This window comes from Ixodes scapularis, unplaced genomic scaffold, assembly GCF_016920785.2.
Source record: "Ixodes scapularis isolate PalLabHiFi unplaced genomic scaffold, ASM1692078v2 PGA_scaffold1__304_contigs__length_218370807, whole genome shotgun sequence".
Taxonomy (NCBI): Eukaryota; Metazoa; Arthropoda; class Arachnida; order Ixodida; family Ixodidae; genus Ixodes; species Ixodes scapularis.
The window spans coordinates 81,783,788-81,800,275 of NW_024609846.1; the positions used below are offsets into that span (position 1 = coordinate 81,783,788).

The 16,488-nt window shown below is 48.4% G+C and overlaps 1 protein-coding gene across 3 annotated transcripts in view; it reads right to left on the reverse strand.

The window, feature by feature from the left end:
• The window catches only part of LOC115330264 (testis-specific serine/threonine-protein kinase 6), a 32,997-nt gene that overhangs the window by 938 nt on the left and 15,571 nt on the right, over window positions 1-16,488 (reverse strand). For 2 of the 3 annotated variants that reach the window (XM_040209167.1, XM_040209168.1), the window contains 5 exons: window positions 10,267-10,486; window positions 9,140-9,314; window positions 5,935-6,161; window positions 4,557-4,687; window positions 3,148-3,355 (listed from right to left, as the gene is read on the reverse strand). In XM_040209167.1, the coding sequence (XP_040065101.1) occupies window positions 3,148-3,355; window positions 4,557-4,687; window positions 5,935-6,161; window positions 9,140-9,314; window positions 10,267-10,479 (954 nt within the window). In that variant the 5' untranslated portion in view covers window positions 10,480-10,486. Of the gene's footprint in view, window positions 1-3,147; window positions 3,356-4,556; window positions 4,688-5,934; window positions 6,162-9,139; window positions 9,315-10,266; window positions 10,487-13,281; window positions 13,399-13,930; window positions 14,121-16,488 lie in introns of all 3 variants that reach the window. The other variant, XM_040209166.1, reaches the window with a different exon arrangement.

A 16,488-nucleotide genomic window follows, 5' to 3' on the forward strand; every position in this document is an offset into this window, starting at 1 on the left:
GCATAGGTTCACGCGTAAGCTGCACATGCTTGCACGAGCAAATGGCGGCAGTGCACCCGTTCGTGGTATGTGCCTTGCACGTTCGGAGAACTGATTGGGGGGTATTAGCGGCGAGATGTTTCGGTGGTGACCTTGTTTGGTTACCTTTCGTGACGTCATTACCTTGCGAACAACAAGTTCGATGGTGTTTGTAAAGGGCATGGTGAAAGCATGAAATCATAGCGCTCTCACAGCAACACTGCCAACACCGTCAAAATTGAAGTTCTTACATTCCTCTTATTTCCGTCGATGAGACATCCTTTACTGACGTCATAGTCAGCATATGGCCAATTGTGGTGGGCCGACCACGGCGAAGTTTTCGATCGCTCACGTCGCCAATAGGCGATTGCAAGCAGGGCCTTTGGCCGCCGCCCCGTCTCTGCACGTGCGGGTAAGCCCATGCAATTGCGAGCCTGTCAAGGCCAGGTTCACGCAAACGCTTCGCGTGGTGGCCATCGAGCACCAGTCGGGGCACTAAGCTCGAAATTGTTTATTCGCGGTGGAAGGCTCGCTAAGGGCGCTGCTGTTTTCTTCACTATAAGTAGTGCATGTGCTACCCACGCGGTTATGTTTTAATTTTCACACTGTATAGATGCTTGACATTGCACGTGCTTGCACCAGCAGAGGAAGTTGAAGTATCCTCACTCCGGGGTGAAAACTATTCCACCAGCCGGCGATACCCAAACTTCTCGCCCCAAATAAAGAAACGCGAAGCGTGAATTTTAACAAAGGGCTCTATACTCTGTTTCACCTTGTGTTGTACCGCAGGAAAGGCTACAAGCGCGAGCTCCTTGCTCTAGGGCACATCGCGGCGGCACAAGCTCTGTGCACCAAGGGCAGCTGCCAACGCTATGAGCTCGCGCTCTTAGCCTTCGCTGCGGTACAACATAAGGTGAAACGGAGTATAATTAGCTGCTCTGCCTCGAGCTCGAGCTTCCTGCTTGCCGCACGTGCGGTAAAAGTTTATAGTCCGTTCTCCCTAAAGATGAGACGAGATGCTCCGCCTTCAGCGCGAGCTCGCTGGCTTCCGCAGTGCTTTGGTTGCGCGTGCCTGCGCGTATAAACTTCTGTTAGCAAAGGCAAAAAGACCGCACTGAAGGGGGAGCTGGGGTTCTCGGGTTGTTGACGTCACGACATCTGTCCGCAGAGTTCTCCTTCGTGTGGATACCCCGGTATTCACACGAGGGAAAAATCCCGGGGATCTCCCTACGGCACGCGCATCCTGCGACGAAAACGTCAGGCTTTGCGATGTGCAAAAGCCTCGCGTTTTCGTATCGGGATATGCGCGCGCCGGGGAGGCAATTTCCGGGGTTTCTCCCTCTTGTGAATACCGGCCACACGAAGGAGAACTCCGCGGACGGATGTCGTGACGTTAAAACAACCGGGAAAACTCCGTCCTCGGCTCCACCGCCCACCTGCGGAGCTCTCGTGCTAACAGTACGAAGCCTCCGCGCCTCCGCCACGGAGGAGAACGGCGCTGCGAGGTATCAAAAAGGGATGACGTACGTCTCACGTGATACACGCTCCGTGGAGGAAAATGGCGGATTTTTCCTTCGTGTGGATACCCCATTAAAGGTGAACGGAGTATAGTGGAAGGCAAAGGGCTGGTGCTGCGGCGGTGTTTTTACAGAGTTCTTAGCCTGTTACCTACTATAGAGTATTCAAAGTCAGTGCATTATAATGTTGATGCAATCATACAGCATACAAACACTGTTAAACACTTTAAACGGCGTGCAAAAAAAAAGATCATGTTCTCATGTTATCTTGCTGCAATTTACAACAGAGGTGCAAGCAGATGGTAAAATTTTACAGTAAAAAAAAGATCTCAACTAACATCGTTAAAGAAAAATGAAAGTCGTTTACAGATCGCTGTAATGCGAAATTAGAGCGCAGCTTTTTAGGAGGAGGAGAGGAGGGTACGAAGGGGAAGGCATGGAGGAGGACGGGAGGGTACGGAGGGGAAAGAGGGAAGGTACTCCATACCTTCCCCCTCCGTACCCTCTCCTCCTCTTCCCGCGTACCCTCCCCTCCCGTTGCTCCTCCTCCTCCGTATCCTCCCCTGCTCCTCTTCCGTGTCCTCCTCCTGCTCACCGTCCCTGCCTCCTCCTTCGTACCCTTTCCTCCTCCTTCGTACCCTTTCCTCTTCCTTCTCGTTACCCTCCCCTACTCCTCTCCATTCCCTCTTCCATAGCTTCTCCTCCTCCATCGTACCCTCCTCCTCCATTCCCTCCCCTCCTCCTCCATGACTTCTTTTCCTCCTCCTCCGTACCCTCCGCTCCTCCTCCAGTTACGCCGACGCCCCAAAACACGGGAACGAACGCCTAAGAGCTGCGCTCGAAACAGAATCCTGTTTTGGTCATATTTACGCCACCAATCCGCAGACGATGCCGTGGCCTCCGAGATCCCGAAGCGCGCGCGCGTCGGACCTCAGAGGCCATGACAATGCAGGCGTAGCGCGAAGTGCTGCCGACAGATGGTGTACGCCGCGTCGAGGGAGTCGGTGACAGGTTAAGAGTTTCATAGAGCGTAACCTCTATGAAAATATGCCTAACCTTGCCTACTCTTTCTTTACGCGAAAGCCTTATCGTTTATGTTTAATTCAGAAAATATTTGTCTGAAATAAATCCTACCATCCTACAATGATCACATACATAAAATCGAAATTTCACAGTGCCACACTACCTACCTACGTCTGCTAACTCGAATCACTTTTCCACATCTATCGCCAAAATTGTTAATCCTGTTGATTTTTTTAAACTGCTGTACCCGTACTAGAACTTGATTCGTCATTTGAGTGTTTCATTAACTTGTACGTTGTAATCCCACCCCCTCTGTAACGCCTTCGGGCCCTGAGGGTACCAATAAATAAATGAATGAAATGAAATGAAAGTGGAGGCTCTTCCCACCACTTTCCACTTTGGCAGGGTGAACCCTGGAAAGTAGGTCGCCTCCTCTCCACCATTCGTTCTGCTAAAGTGGCAAGACATGGGAGGAGCTTACCCTGAACTATTATATTAACCTGTCAGCGACTATAATATTTGGTGTGTTTCGGGCAGCCCTTGGCAACACAGTTGAAACTTCCGAGTCGAACTGAAGTGCCGAGCCCACCTTCCTCACGCCCAGAGATTCCAGATCGGACGCCGTTCTCGAAGCACTGTCGGAGAGACGAGCGGCTCCTCCGCCACGGGAGGATTCGCCGGGCCCAGCCGGGAGCCGAGGCGGGGGAGGAACGGCAGGGTCCTGCGGCGGGACCGCGACCGGGGCCACAGGAGTACCCGGCCTCCTCGACCCTTCCTGGTAGATCTTCCGGCTGAGCCTGCAGGGCGGCACCGAGACGAAAGAGGACTTCGCAATACGTACTCCGCGTTGGCCTTCTTTTAGGGTGACGCCGAACATTTAGAGCTCTGTTATCTAAACACTTAAGAATCTAGAGCGCCTACGTTCACGCAAAACACTTGGGAGAGCGAGTCTCTGCGATCTACATGGGGAACTTGACGAGGCTGTGAACGCGCGTATGTTCAGAAAGCGACAAAGAAAGAAAAAAAAAACAGAGGTCTGCCCTTTATGGCACTGGGCAGTGTGAATCGTCATGCTCGGTGCGGTAGCGCAGACCGTATTTCCTTACGTCTCAACATAATTTAAGCTTCGTCATTCGCCGAGGTTTTCTCGCAGATGCCCCAGGCTTCTTAGAGGGTATGTAGTCACTGATAGAGCGAGAACGGCTGTGCGTGTCTTTCGAGCGCCCGGCCACCTGCACGCGCTGTTCCTTCTGCCTTGCTTTGGCTGCGCGCGCGCGCACGCGAGGTGCACGAGTTGTTTGAAGCATTGTCAAAGGTGGAAGGAGTCGCGCCAGAAGCGGGACGACTCCTCCCTGCCTTCTTATTTTGTCAGCTACGATAGATAATTATTAAGCTACTCATCACAAATTTTCGGGTATCTGGCCTCTAACGTTCTCCGCTAAATTTAACGAAAAATTTACTTCACGTGACCAATGCACCAATGCAGTTTCCCTGCTAAATTTGGCGGAAAAATTGATGTCGCGTGGCCTATGCACCAATTCAGTTTCCCCGCTAAATTTGACGGGAAACTTGACGAAACCTGACCTGACGTCATGGGACATAAAAATAAATTCAGATTTTCCTTTAAATTTAGCGAGGAACCTGAATTGAAAAACATGACGAATGCTATCGCAATTCATAGACAACTAACAATAGTGGTTTCTGCAGGTTTTTTTATTCATACTTCCCTTCCCGAAGTGCAATGACCAAAAATGTCAAAGTTTTCTTGGAGAGATATAGATATATAAACAACGTTTACAACAACACGTTCGCTCGTTAAATTTTTTTGCAGAAACCGGACCCGCCAATTCGCAGCTTGCTGAACCCCGAAACACGTAATTCGAGTTTAAAAACAAAACAAAAAAAAACCAACGACAATGTAAAAAGTTGACGGTCAATGTCGACGAGCATCGAGATTCCAGAGACTCTAATTGCCTGTTGGCTAAGTATGCAACTCACTCCTTGAATGGGCTCGGATACCGCCTTATCCATGGATGACGGATCACTCGTCCCATGCTCGCCCGTAGCCCGATCACAGGTTCGAGCATGCAGCGGATGAGGTTTTTTAGCTCGTTGCTCAACGGAAGCACCTGCGTAGTCAAGCGCCGCCTTAAAGAGCCACTGACTGACCCAACATCGTTTTTTTTTTTTTTTAATTATTATTGTTGCAACTTAAGTAGCACACTTCCTCGGCCCAGGCTTGGGTCAGACAGGCGCGAGCTAGAGACAACGTCGGTCAAGCCTGGCACAAGCTTGCGCCAAACTGGCCCAAGTATCAGCCAGTTAAGTGTAAGTTAAGTGTGCTGTTAAGGAAGCGACTAGAAATAATTCGTAGACATCATCCTAAAAACAGGTTATTGGAGGAGAAAAAAAAAATAATTTCGAAGAGTCAGTTTCGTAACTCCCGTCTGCAGATGGAAAAATGGCGCACTCCTTGGCTTCTCAGATGACTTCAGATTGGAAATGTCGTTTAACTTTCTCTCTTTCCCCCTCATTAATCGAGGCCCTCACCGCGCTTGCTTTGCACTGCACTTGCCATGTGTCCCTTATCTCCGTGCAAAGTACGCGTCACTTTTCAGTTCGAGTTTCTTTTTTGAGCAGTGTCTCACTTGTTCTGCCTAAATGCTTTTTTTAAAAAGAAAAAGAGAAAGCCGACGTGTTGCAGACTTAGGTGAGCGACGTGATCCGTGGCTCTTTTGTACACGAGATCTTTGTTGCTACAATAGCGCCCAACGAGCTGAAAGCGTCAGTAGTAGCGCTCTCGCTGACATAGACATTATGGCTCCGGTGGAGCGCTGTCATCAACTTTAATCTAACATTTACGCAGTAGTTATTTCTCCTGACGTTACAGCAACATGCTTTGACATTGTAAAACGCTACGCGCAATAGACTGCGTACGTATTATCGCCATGCAGCTGCAATCATTTCGTCAAGCCCAGTGCCTGTGGGTACTTGTTCTCGACACCCCTGCGTTGCCAGTCTCTTCATCTGATATGAATAGGTCCCACATCAAGGAACTCCAAGTAATATCTATCACCTAATATATATATATATATATATACCTGCGCTTTAAGCAAGCGAGTCCTACAAACCTCACAGAGGCAGCTCAAGCTCTTAGCGAAACTAGACTCCAACTTTGTAAGCTTCTAAGGCGTTATTTTTTAATACTGGGAAAACAAATTGAGGTAAAATAGAAGATTTTCTATAGAGACATAAATCGACTATTGCCACGCGCTTCTTCAGTCGCTGCTTCACGTATCGAGAAAGCCACCTGTGTTGGCAAGCTTCAAGAGGCTATCGCCGCATACTGTTCCGCTCGGAACGGACCGGCCCGCACCTTGGGGAAGCGAACGACGCGCGTCATCTGGAGCCTGAGCTGTCTGGGCAGGTTGCCGCTCTCGAAGGGCAGGTCTCCCGTAACCATGACGTAGAGGATGACGCCCAGGCTCCACATGTCCTCCCGCTTGGGCAGGTAGCGGATACCTTGCAGGATCTCGGGCGCCGCGTACGCCTCGCTGCCGCAGAACGTGGCGCTCAGCTCTTTTTTCTTGGTCGCCGCGCTCGCTGCGGAAAGAGAACGAGTTTGAAGGCAACGAGAGCAGCATCCCATCTCGACGATGGTGAAGCATAAGGAACTGTGAAAGAAGGAAGAGGTGTCTGAACAAAGTCAGCCAAGGCGATAAAAGTTCGGTAGAGCTTGGCGCATTTCCCGGCAGGGGCACTGTCGGTTTAGTTGCCATCGCACAGGCGCGGTCGCGCTAGAGCTCCTTCGGAGCAGAGTAGCGCAATCTAGAACGCCGTCTCTCGGCGACTAGCGGCGAACGCCCGGGGGTTCCAACTCCGGCCAGAAATGCATGGGGAACGGGAGAAAATCGCTGCTTCTTGATTATTTTGGGGATCTATGGAACGACAATAGTTTTTGACATAATAAGGAAATAGTTTACAATAATTTGCGCTAAGTTGTGCGCCATTAAATAACTGAATATTTTTTTTTTTTTTAAATTGCCCGAGGAGCGTCATGCAGCAGACGACGCGGCGACGTCACACCGTTCACGTGACCCGCTCCGGCCAATCCATAAAGTCCATCTCCGTTGCGTAAAACAATCGTCTGCTTCAAACGCCATTGCTTTGAAAATTGCCTTCGCAACATTTTCACACGCATCCAATATTATTAAAACTTGGATAAAGTGTTTAGTGCTTTACCAACTTCACGACAGACTAGTTTCAAAAAGTGTGAACTTGGCGTTTATTTTTTAATCAGCCGTGTTGAGTCGATCTCCATGTATTCTCCCATAGGGCGGGCCGCCTCCTGGAGCCCTGAGCACCACGTGACTCGCGCCGAGCTGCTCGGTCGGCCATGTTGTCGGCGAAACACGCGGATCAAAGGATTGCGCTACTCTGCTCCGTGGGAGCTATATAGTGCTCTAGGTCGCGCGACCCTGAAATCGTGTGCACGAACAGACGGTCTCTCAGGCCCCTAGTAATGTTGCGCATTTCACGTCGTCGGCCAGACATGCGAGCGGAGTTTCGACACACTTGTTCCACGGCGAAGCGGTGTCCCGTTCGGACAACTTTATCTTCCTCGACCGTGGTATATAGGTCGATATAGATATAGACGACGTAGCGAAAGCATAGATGAAGCGATGATGTGTGTGCAGAGATGATGTGGATATAGCGAAAGTAGGCAGAAGTAGGCTTCGACTACTGGTTCGAGTATTTTAGGTGCTGACATGGCGAAGATACGTGTATATTGTTGTTGTTGTTGTTGTTGTTTTAAACACACTCACAGACACACAGATTTCCCTACACACTCCAAGAAGTCTCTATAGATGTATACTTCTGGCAAGACCTCCTGTCTTTTGCCTCATCTTAACTTCGAGCACAGCCCAGGCTACGATCTGATTAATGCCAACCAAGCCGCGCCGAAAATGCAACGTCATGATGTTCGTTGTTTTTTTGTGTGTCTGATATCCCCAACCAGACAAACCACGCGTAGATTGCGCACTGAATTTGCTATTTTGGTATACGTATGTTTATGTTTATGCTTTTCTAGCTTTTAACTTTCACACATTTGCAACCGAGTAGGACGGAGAGAGATAAGACCGGTTTTAAGCCTCTTGCGACGTCTTAGAACCGCGTGCGCTGCTGCGGAGCTGGTCTTAATATGTCGCAAGAGGCTTAAAAACCGGTCTGGTCTTTCTTGGTCGTTCTCGGTTACAAGTGTATGAACGAGCTTTTATGGTCAAACGAAGTTTAAATAGGAAGGCCATAGTGCTGTATTTTCTTCGTCAGATATCGGCGCAAAACGCTGATTGGACGCGAGTGCAGCGTCAGTGTTCGGCTGGGGTTCGTGTCCAATCAGTGAGGACACTAATCCGAGCCGAACGCTGACACGGCATTTGTGACCAATCTGCGCCCAGCGTTAGCGACCGGTATGACATCAAACATTTAGCACCATGACCTTGTCATTGAAGAGCGAGGTGTTGATACTGTACCGCAGTGAACCCAGAACTAGTCATTGGTAGTTCTTTTAATTTGGTGAACCAACGAGGAGCGATCGATTATTATGTTCCAATAGCCTTCTCAGAGACAAAAGCGGGCAGACGGCGGTATTTGTCACTGAAACAACAAAAACAAATCAACCCGTTTCGTTTCTTCATAAGGTAGGACATTTATACGACCATTGGGGTTCGATATTGCGCGCCTTTCTCATTGGCTAAACTGACCACAGGTAGGACGACGATTGCGGATCCGAGTGCGCTGCGGAACGTCCTCCTATCAAACCGCCCAAAGTTGTAGCATTTAGAGCGCAGCTCTTAGGCGCCCGTTTCCGGCTTAAGCAGCGTCGGCGTTGGCGTAACCGCGCGGTGCATGATGGGTAAATTTCTCCGCTAAATTTAGCGGAAAAGTTTCCCCGCCAAATTTAGCGGGAAAAAAATTCCCTGCTAAATTTAGCGGAAAAAAAATTCCCCACAAGATCTAGCGGAAAAATTTCCCCGCTAAATTTAGCAGAAAATTTTCTCCGCTAAGTTTAGCAGAAAACATTCCCCGCTAAATTAAGGAAAAAGTTTTCCCGCCAAATTTAGAGGAAAATTTTCCCCGCCAAATTTAGCGGAAGATTTTCCCCTAAATGGGAGGCGAGCAGGAGAGGAGGAGGGGCATAGCTCCCTCTCCGTACCTTCCCCTCCTCCTGCTCCTCAAGAGCTGCACTTTAATTCGGCGTTAAAGGGAGTTGAAACGGCTTTCATGTTTTTTTTTGTTTTTTTTTACCACAGTTTTTACATAATTTTTACTGCAGCTTTCTTTCAGCTTGTGTAGACTCTGACGTATTATCGACCGATTGCCGGATGCATGCTTTCTTCATTTTATATCTGTATATAGCGTTTTGGGTTCGCTTTGCTGGTTCTCTCAAATGTCTTCATCCAGTTTTTATATGTGAGTCACGGGTTGTCTCAAAGTTCGAAATAAGAAAAATATCGCTTCGTTTCTTTTTTTTTTTTTTTTTTTTTTGTTCACGGCTATTATTTGATTGGCGCACTCACTGCAGTATCGGCTGAAGCTGAAGTCTGTGAGCTTGACCACGTCGAGGGTGGTGAGCAGCACGTTCTCGCACTTGAGGTCCCGGTGGGCGATGTCGTTCTTGTGCAGGTACGCCAAAGCGCTGGCCAGCTGCATGAAGTAGACGTGCGTCGTCCTCTCGTCCAGCCGCCGCACCCTCTGCGAGAAATTCGGGTTCCCCCGGCTTCCAAATGCGAGAGGACTAACACATTCCGTCCGACCGCAATCATCGCTACATTCTGATGGAGCCAATTGAGCAGCGCTAAAAAGTGCTTTGTCACGCGTTCGCCGTTTTTTTGGGGTTTGCTATCCTCAACCTACACCAATCACGCACATTAAATGCCCCATGAATGAATGGCTGGATGAATGTTAATGGCTATACCCTTTGTAATTCGAACGGTAGCTTGCGCCACTCAACGTAAAACATAATCCTGTGTGTTCTTTGTGTGTTTTTTTGCGTAACTGGCTTAGCCGTTAATAGTCAACGCAAGCAGAGGACGAGCACCCATGACGATGCACTTTTGTTTGGCGCTGCTTGATTGACTCCCGCCCAATCGTAGCGCCGGTTGCGTTCGGACTTAGTGTAAAACAAAATGTAACTTGTAAAAGAAAAAAAAAAAAAAAGGTCAGTTTTTTTTTTACCTTTCAAATTATTTTTTTTCAGGCGTACACTGTTTGAGCTTCTTAAGACAAGAAAAAAATATATTGGCTAACAGTTCGCAAGAGCATTTCTTAACACAAAAAAAACTTAATAAAGCTCACAATAAAAAAAAATTACGACAGGGACAATGTTAAGTAATATTTACATTGTAAAGTAAATACCTGTTTTATGCATAGCGCAGCGCGACCGGTGTCAGCCACTTGGGCGCCTTTTAAAAGCAGCTAATCTTTTCCGATGAAGTAAAGAATGAAGAAAAAAAAATAATTCAGGAGTATTTTCAAAATTTCACAGCTAAAACTATACTTCTGGAACGTAAGTAAAAATACCCAAGTTGCAACAAAACAAAACAAAAAAGTCTCTAAGTATAGTCAAATAGGAGGCCAGAATGCCTCACGGTCTTTTCAAACCTCCTTGGCAAAACAATGACTACAAAGATTGCAGTCATCATGCCTGTATCTTCTCGAGTAGGTCGCCTCCGCCAGCCAGCTCCATGATGATGAAGACCTTTTTGGGCTCCTCGATGATGGTGTAGATGCGGGCAATGTGCGGATGCCTCGTCGAGCCCAGGATCTTCAGCTCCCGAGGCAGGAATTTGGTCTGGTAGATGGACGACGTCAGCTCCTTGGACACGATCTTGCAGGCGTACGTGACGCCCTCCTTCATCACGCACCTGCCGAAAGTCATTAGCCAAAGCCTTATCATACACAGAACTCTGTAGCTCTCTCGCTTGTTTCTTCTTTTCGGTTTTGCGAAAGCGCTTTTTTCAGTGGCCGGTACTTTTGTGTGTTTGACGCGCGCTTGCCTCGCTCGCCCATATGGAGAACTTGAGCGGTTCGCACTGTTTCCGTGACATGTTAAAGTGCAAAAGTGCTGTTTATAAAAGGTCATGTCCTACTGTAATTATGAAGTTGACTGGAACCACTAAATGAGCTACGCTTTGAGTATTGGCACTCTGTTCACCGGTAAGCGCCGCCATCTTGGTGCTTATGGCAGAGCAGACGCAACTCCCGATCGTAATGATTCAAAAGTGCGGCTTCCTCAGCATTATATTCGGTGTTAGGAGGCTCTTGTAATAATGTTTTGCTTTATCGCGAACTGTTGAAACATTTGTGGAGATCGGAAAAGCCTTTCCTGTGATTTTAGATAAAGCTCCAGAGGACTTGCAACCATGTATTTAAGACCCAGGAAGAGTAAGTGTTGTTAGCCTGTAGCGTAGCTTATTTAGTGGCTCTAAAGTGGCCTTTGGAGATGTTTAGAAAAGGAGGCCCCAACGGTTCCGCCTAGTAGCTTGGGGCATATCACTGCGTATGCGCAGAAGTTCTTGCCAGTCGCAATGGGACGCCTCAAACTTCTTGGGGAACTCAAAGCATTAAGGCGACCTATTCTAAAACTCCCATTTACCGAGGCCTCCTTGCAAGAAGACTTGAAAGGCGGCGTCATACTTTCGTTCCGTGCGCTGCCATTCATACAGGTGCCTCAGCAAATGGGTGGTGCTTGAAAAGTCACCCGTGTTTTGACTACGGTTGCATGTTATTAAACGGATCTGTTTCAAACGGCACAAAATGTCGTCAGCTGCAATTGTTTGTTGATTCGTAAATGTATCGCGAGTATTATCGTAGCTATATTAATTTCCCCAAACGAAGGCCCTGCCATGTAATAAATAAAGAATTCACCTTTTTTTTATCTTCTTCTTTTTTTTCTTTTTTTTTTACCGGCACACGAAGAAGCACGCGCAGATTGCGGGCAGCTCCGATTGCCAGTACGTGACAGAAAGCCTAGGCTTAAGAGATGGGGAGCGTTCGCAGTTTAATGGCGGACACCTCCTGCGGCGATGGCTCGAAAGTGCGCATGCGCTGCATTTTCTTGTGGCGGGGAGGAAAGCAGGAAGAAAGGCAAAAACGTTTGCAGACGATCAGCGCTGAAGGGACTGCATTCAATGGAGGGACTGCGTCACTGGGGGAACTGCATTCTGCAGGCTCTCGATGTCATGAACCGACCAAGAAATAAATAGGACCCGTACGCGAAGATCTAAAAGTAAAAAGACTCCATGTGTCTTACAGTGGAATTGCCGAACCTTCCGACAAAAGCCAGCAGAATTCAAAAAAGGACTGGATAAAATGGGTGACAACAAACGGCTGATCATCCTGCTGCAAGAAACAAAAGCAGACTCAATCAAAATTAGAGGTTAAAACACGTATACGCAAATCACCGCCAAGACCGACCGTGATACATCAGAGAACCCCATGCCTGCTGATAGCAACGCTGACAGCCAAGGATATCTCCCAGGCACAACTCAACACGCAACATCTCTGCAACAACGCGCAGGAAGTCGTGGGCGTCAAAGTACGAATAGGGGATAAGGACTCTAGAATCTTTAATACCAATACCAGACCGCACAGACGGGAAGGAAATAACATGTCATGGCTAGATGACGTGAAACACGGCAATATGCCTACACTGGTGGTCGGCGACTTCAATGCCCAACACACAACGTGGGACTATAAGCGAGAAAACCAACGCGGAAGAAGCCTAACAGCGAGTGCAAACAGCTAGGGCTTCTTCTTAGGAATGAGCCCGACCCACCAACCAGACTAGGACTCAACCCAAGGGAATCGGATACAACACCGGACTTAACATGGACAACCAAGACCCTAAGGGTGACCTGGCACACAAAGCCGGACCCCATGGGAAGCGACCACTTTCCCATTAGTATTAAATTGCACATCAGTTTTGGTGCGAGAAAGAGGTCCACTTTATTAGATGGGATAGGTTCCGAACGCTGCTAGCAGAGAGCAGCACAGACGACCTCACACGCTGAATACAGTTGGCCATGGCCGGCGCAAAAGAAGAGTACCAAGTGCGAGAAGACGCACCCGCGCCAGACCTACATCTACTTAACCTATGAGCCAGCCGGCTTCAAGCCCTACAACTGTACAGAAAAAAGAAACGAGACAAAAAACTCAAAATCAAGCTCAATCTTGCTACGGCTCAAGCAAAAGCTACACACTGGAGGTCGGCTAAAATGGTAAACGCACTGTGGATCCTTCAACGAGAAGACAGGGCTCAGAAACACCCGGCGCACGTGCACAGGGATGTGCGGAAAGGCTAAAAGCAAAGGGATGGGAGCCAACCTGGCTCTCAAACATGGAATATCAAAAGCTGAGTTAGCAATTCAAGCCGGAAACAGCTTCTTCCCGCAGCTCCTGGAAACACAAAGCAGACTTGCGCCCTATGCAAACAGGATTTAGGCAAGGCCTCTCAACGCACGACAGCTTGGCCATGATACACCGAGACATAACATCTACTCCCCCCAAAAAGGACAACCTTATACCATCGTGGCAGTTGACATTAAAAAGACATTTGATTCCATACCGCATGAAACGGTCATAAAAGTGGCCGAGAAAAGGGGCATCCGAGGCAGACTGCTGAATTTTTATAAATTCCTTCTTGCAGGACAGGACTTACAGCGTTCACATGGGCAGCACCAATGGACCGATCTCAAATAATGCGATTGGAGTAGCCCCGGGCACCGTTATCTCCCCCACGTTGTTCAACATGGCCGTGACGGACATCGCTTTAGCACTGGAAAGAAAAGCGGCAGAAGTAAGTTTCACAATCTACGCCGACAATATTAGTATCTGTACGGCAACAAGGGAAGCTAAAACCCAAGAGGAACACTTGCAAAAAGCGCTTGGCATCACCGTTGGGTTCCTTAAGGAAACCGGGATGAAGATCTCGGTCGAAATGACCAACTATGTGGTTGCTGCAAGCAAAAAAGCCAGGCAGCAGAACATCGGGGATACCATCTGCCTGCACATTGAAGGAACGAGGGTCGAGAGAAAGTCCAGCATAAAAATTCTTGGACTAACCTTTGATGAAACCGGAGGCGTTCATAACTAGGTAAAACAAACACAATCTCAATGGAAACAGGGACTCACTTTTATAAGGAGAACGACTAACAAGGCGTGGGGAGCAAACGAGAGGGCCTTGAAGAATATGATACGAGTGCTGCTCATTTCCTCCGGCTAACAAAAACCCAGATAAGAAAGTTAGAGATACTTAACCATTCAGCCATTAAGGTGGTTACTGGGTTGCCCGAGTATACCAGACTTACGGATTTAAGAAGCGCCGCTCAGATGAACTCCCTCGAGGATATCGCAAACGAAGTGAGAAGAAGTCAACTCGATGAACTGGAAAGATCACCCGCCGATCTTATCATCCTCCAAATGCTCCAAAAGACACCGCAACAAAGCCTCCATATCGCACCACCGAACGCTCCCTGGGAGGATAAGGCGGTAGTGAACCTGAAATCCACACCGAAGAATCAAAACAGGACCCAACCAAAACGCAGTGAAAGCAAAGCAAAACGCCACAGGAGAGAAGTGAAGGCAATTCTTAAACAGGGAACCACGGAAGTAATTTGCACCGACGCCGCGGGGAACGAGGACGGAACCACGGCCATAGCAATGCACTCAACTGGCACCGGCGAATCAAAAAGCAAATATCTGCTCAATAGCAGCAGCACGAAAACTGCTGAACTATTGGCCGTACTCTGGGCCCTTGAAGATCAGGTTCAGTACAGTCCAGCCGCACACATGTACGTATATACGGACTCTAGCGAAGCAGTCAAGGCGTGCAGAAGGATAGGCTGTAGGAATAAGATTGCGAAAGAAATTAAACGTACAGCTAAGATCCTTCGCCTAAAGGAGGCAGTTCGCACATCGCATGAAACCCGGGACACCAGGGAATCCCGGGAAGCAAGGAGGCCCACGAGACTGCGTGGATTGAGCCTCTCACGCTGCATTAGGTCTCGACGGCTCCCCCGTCACAACCCAACCAGGGGATCTGGACCTCGATGAATTGAAAGAGGCAAGTAGGACAGCTTGGAAACAACGACTGGCATTGCTGCTGCCAGAAGAAGCTTACCCTTTTCCATCCAATTACTCAAGATGGGAGAGGGTACGCATTCGGCGCATCGCCACCAACACAGCCCTAACGCCTGTGCCGAGAAGGAAATTTTTGTAGGTCACACGAAGACGACGACCCTGATCTCGACCTTAACTGCAAGACTTTCAAAACCCCGGCTACTTGTAAACATCAAATATGGGACTGCGAAACAAACAAACCACTAAGAAAACACAAACAAGATCAAGATCTTGGGGTCTCTACTCACCTACCTTAAGGCAGTGAACTTCACACACCTCATCTAATACCCCTCCCCCCTCCTCCTCACCCGCTTCATCTCTTCCTAATCATCCCGTCACACCAGATGACTTCAGTCAAGAGGTGTGGCAGAACCCAATCATTTTAATAAACCTTTTCTGATCTGATCTTTCGTCACCTCCTCGAAGCTGGTATTGCAAACAGGGCCGATAAACCACGTGACCGAGCAGTAGTAAGCTCTCTAGTACGTTATGATCCATGCAAACTTGGAGATAGCGTCTGAAAAATGCCACAGTTGCGTCTCCATGCGGAAAATTCATCGTCTGTCAAATTTTGCGTTTGCTTCAATTATTAAGCAGGTGTCGCTGCTGTCCCATTCTACATCTCCAACTTCCTCTGCACTGAGGTTTTTTGTTTACTAATAGTGGCTACGTTGTAGAGACTGAAACTTGCAGAGATAGACATCATGATACATTTCTGATTCTCTCATTAATTGCAGGTGGCTACAATGGTGTATTGGTCACTTGAAATGTGTTCAGTTTATAGCCTATGCCCTCTCTAATCTGTTTGAATAAAACAGAGTGCAGCTGAAGATAGTAGGACGTACTTGACGGTGGAATACGAGCCTGCCCCGAGCGTTTTGCCGACGGAGTAGCCGTGCTGGGCGAGCGAGGCCCTCGAGTTCTCAGCCTCCTCGGGGCCCTCATCGTCGCTGGAACCCATCCCCGAGCTCCCATTCTTCTTCTTCGTCTTCTCAAAATTTCTGCTCTCGATTCGTCGAATACGAGTGCATTGGTGCGAAAAAGGGACCGGTGGTGTTAGCGCACCACAGCTCACAGCACGCGGAGCTAAAGCTCGCGCTTCAAATTTTGAGAAATGACATTGAAAAACTGGGGCTTTGGCAGTCCAGCTTTTTGCGACCGCGCCTCCGGGTTCGGTTAAAACGCGAATAGTGACGGAACTTCGAACGCACTAACCGGCGCAGTTTCGAAGCTTGGGTTGTGCTAAGCGAGATTCAAACACATCATAGTAGGAGGCACACCCTCGGAGCACCCTACTCTCCACCCCGCAATTTCCACACCACCTGGAAAACAAGGCTGTAGTGCTGATATTTCTGAGTTAGCAGAAAAGGCCAACGTTGGACACAGATTTGAAACGAGTACTGCGCCAGTGCTCGGCTCCGACTAAAGTTTGAGCCGAATGTTGATGCAATCGTCGTATCCAATCATGAGCCAGTGTTGGCCTTCGCTGATGACGACATCTCTATCAGTACTATGGATTTGTTATCTAGGAAGTGTTGGCAGTTTTTACAGCGGAGTGTTCCCATGCCTCAAGGTCCGCAAACTATGGAGACTTCGCGTTTTGGAGCAAAACGTCTTATAGCTGCAACTAAACAATATATCTAATAAAAGAATGGTTCCAAACTTTCAACTACCTTAATTTATTCTTCTTTCTCCCTCTCTTTTTCTCTGTCCTTTTTTTTTTGGGGGGGGGGGGGGGGGCAGATTT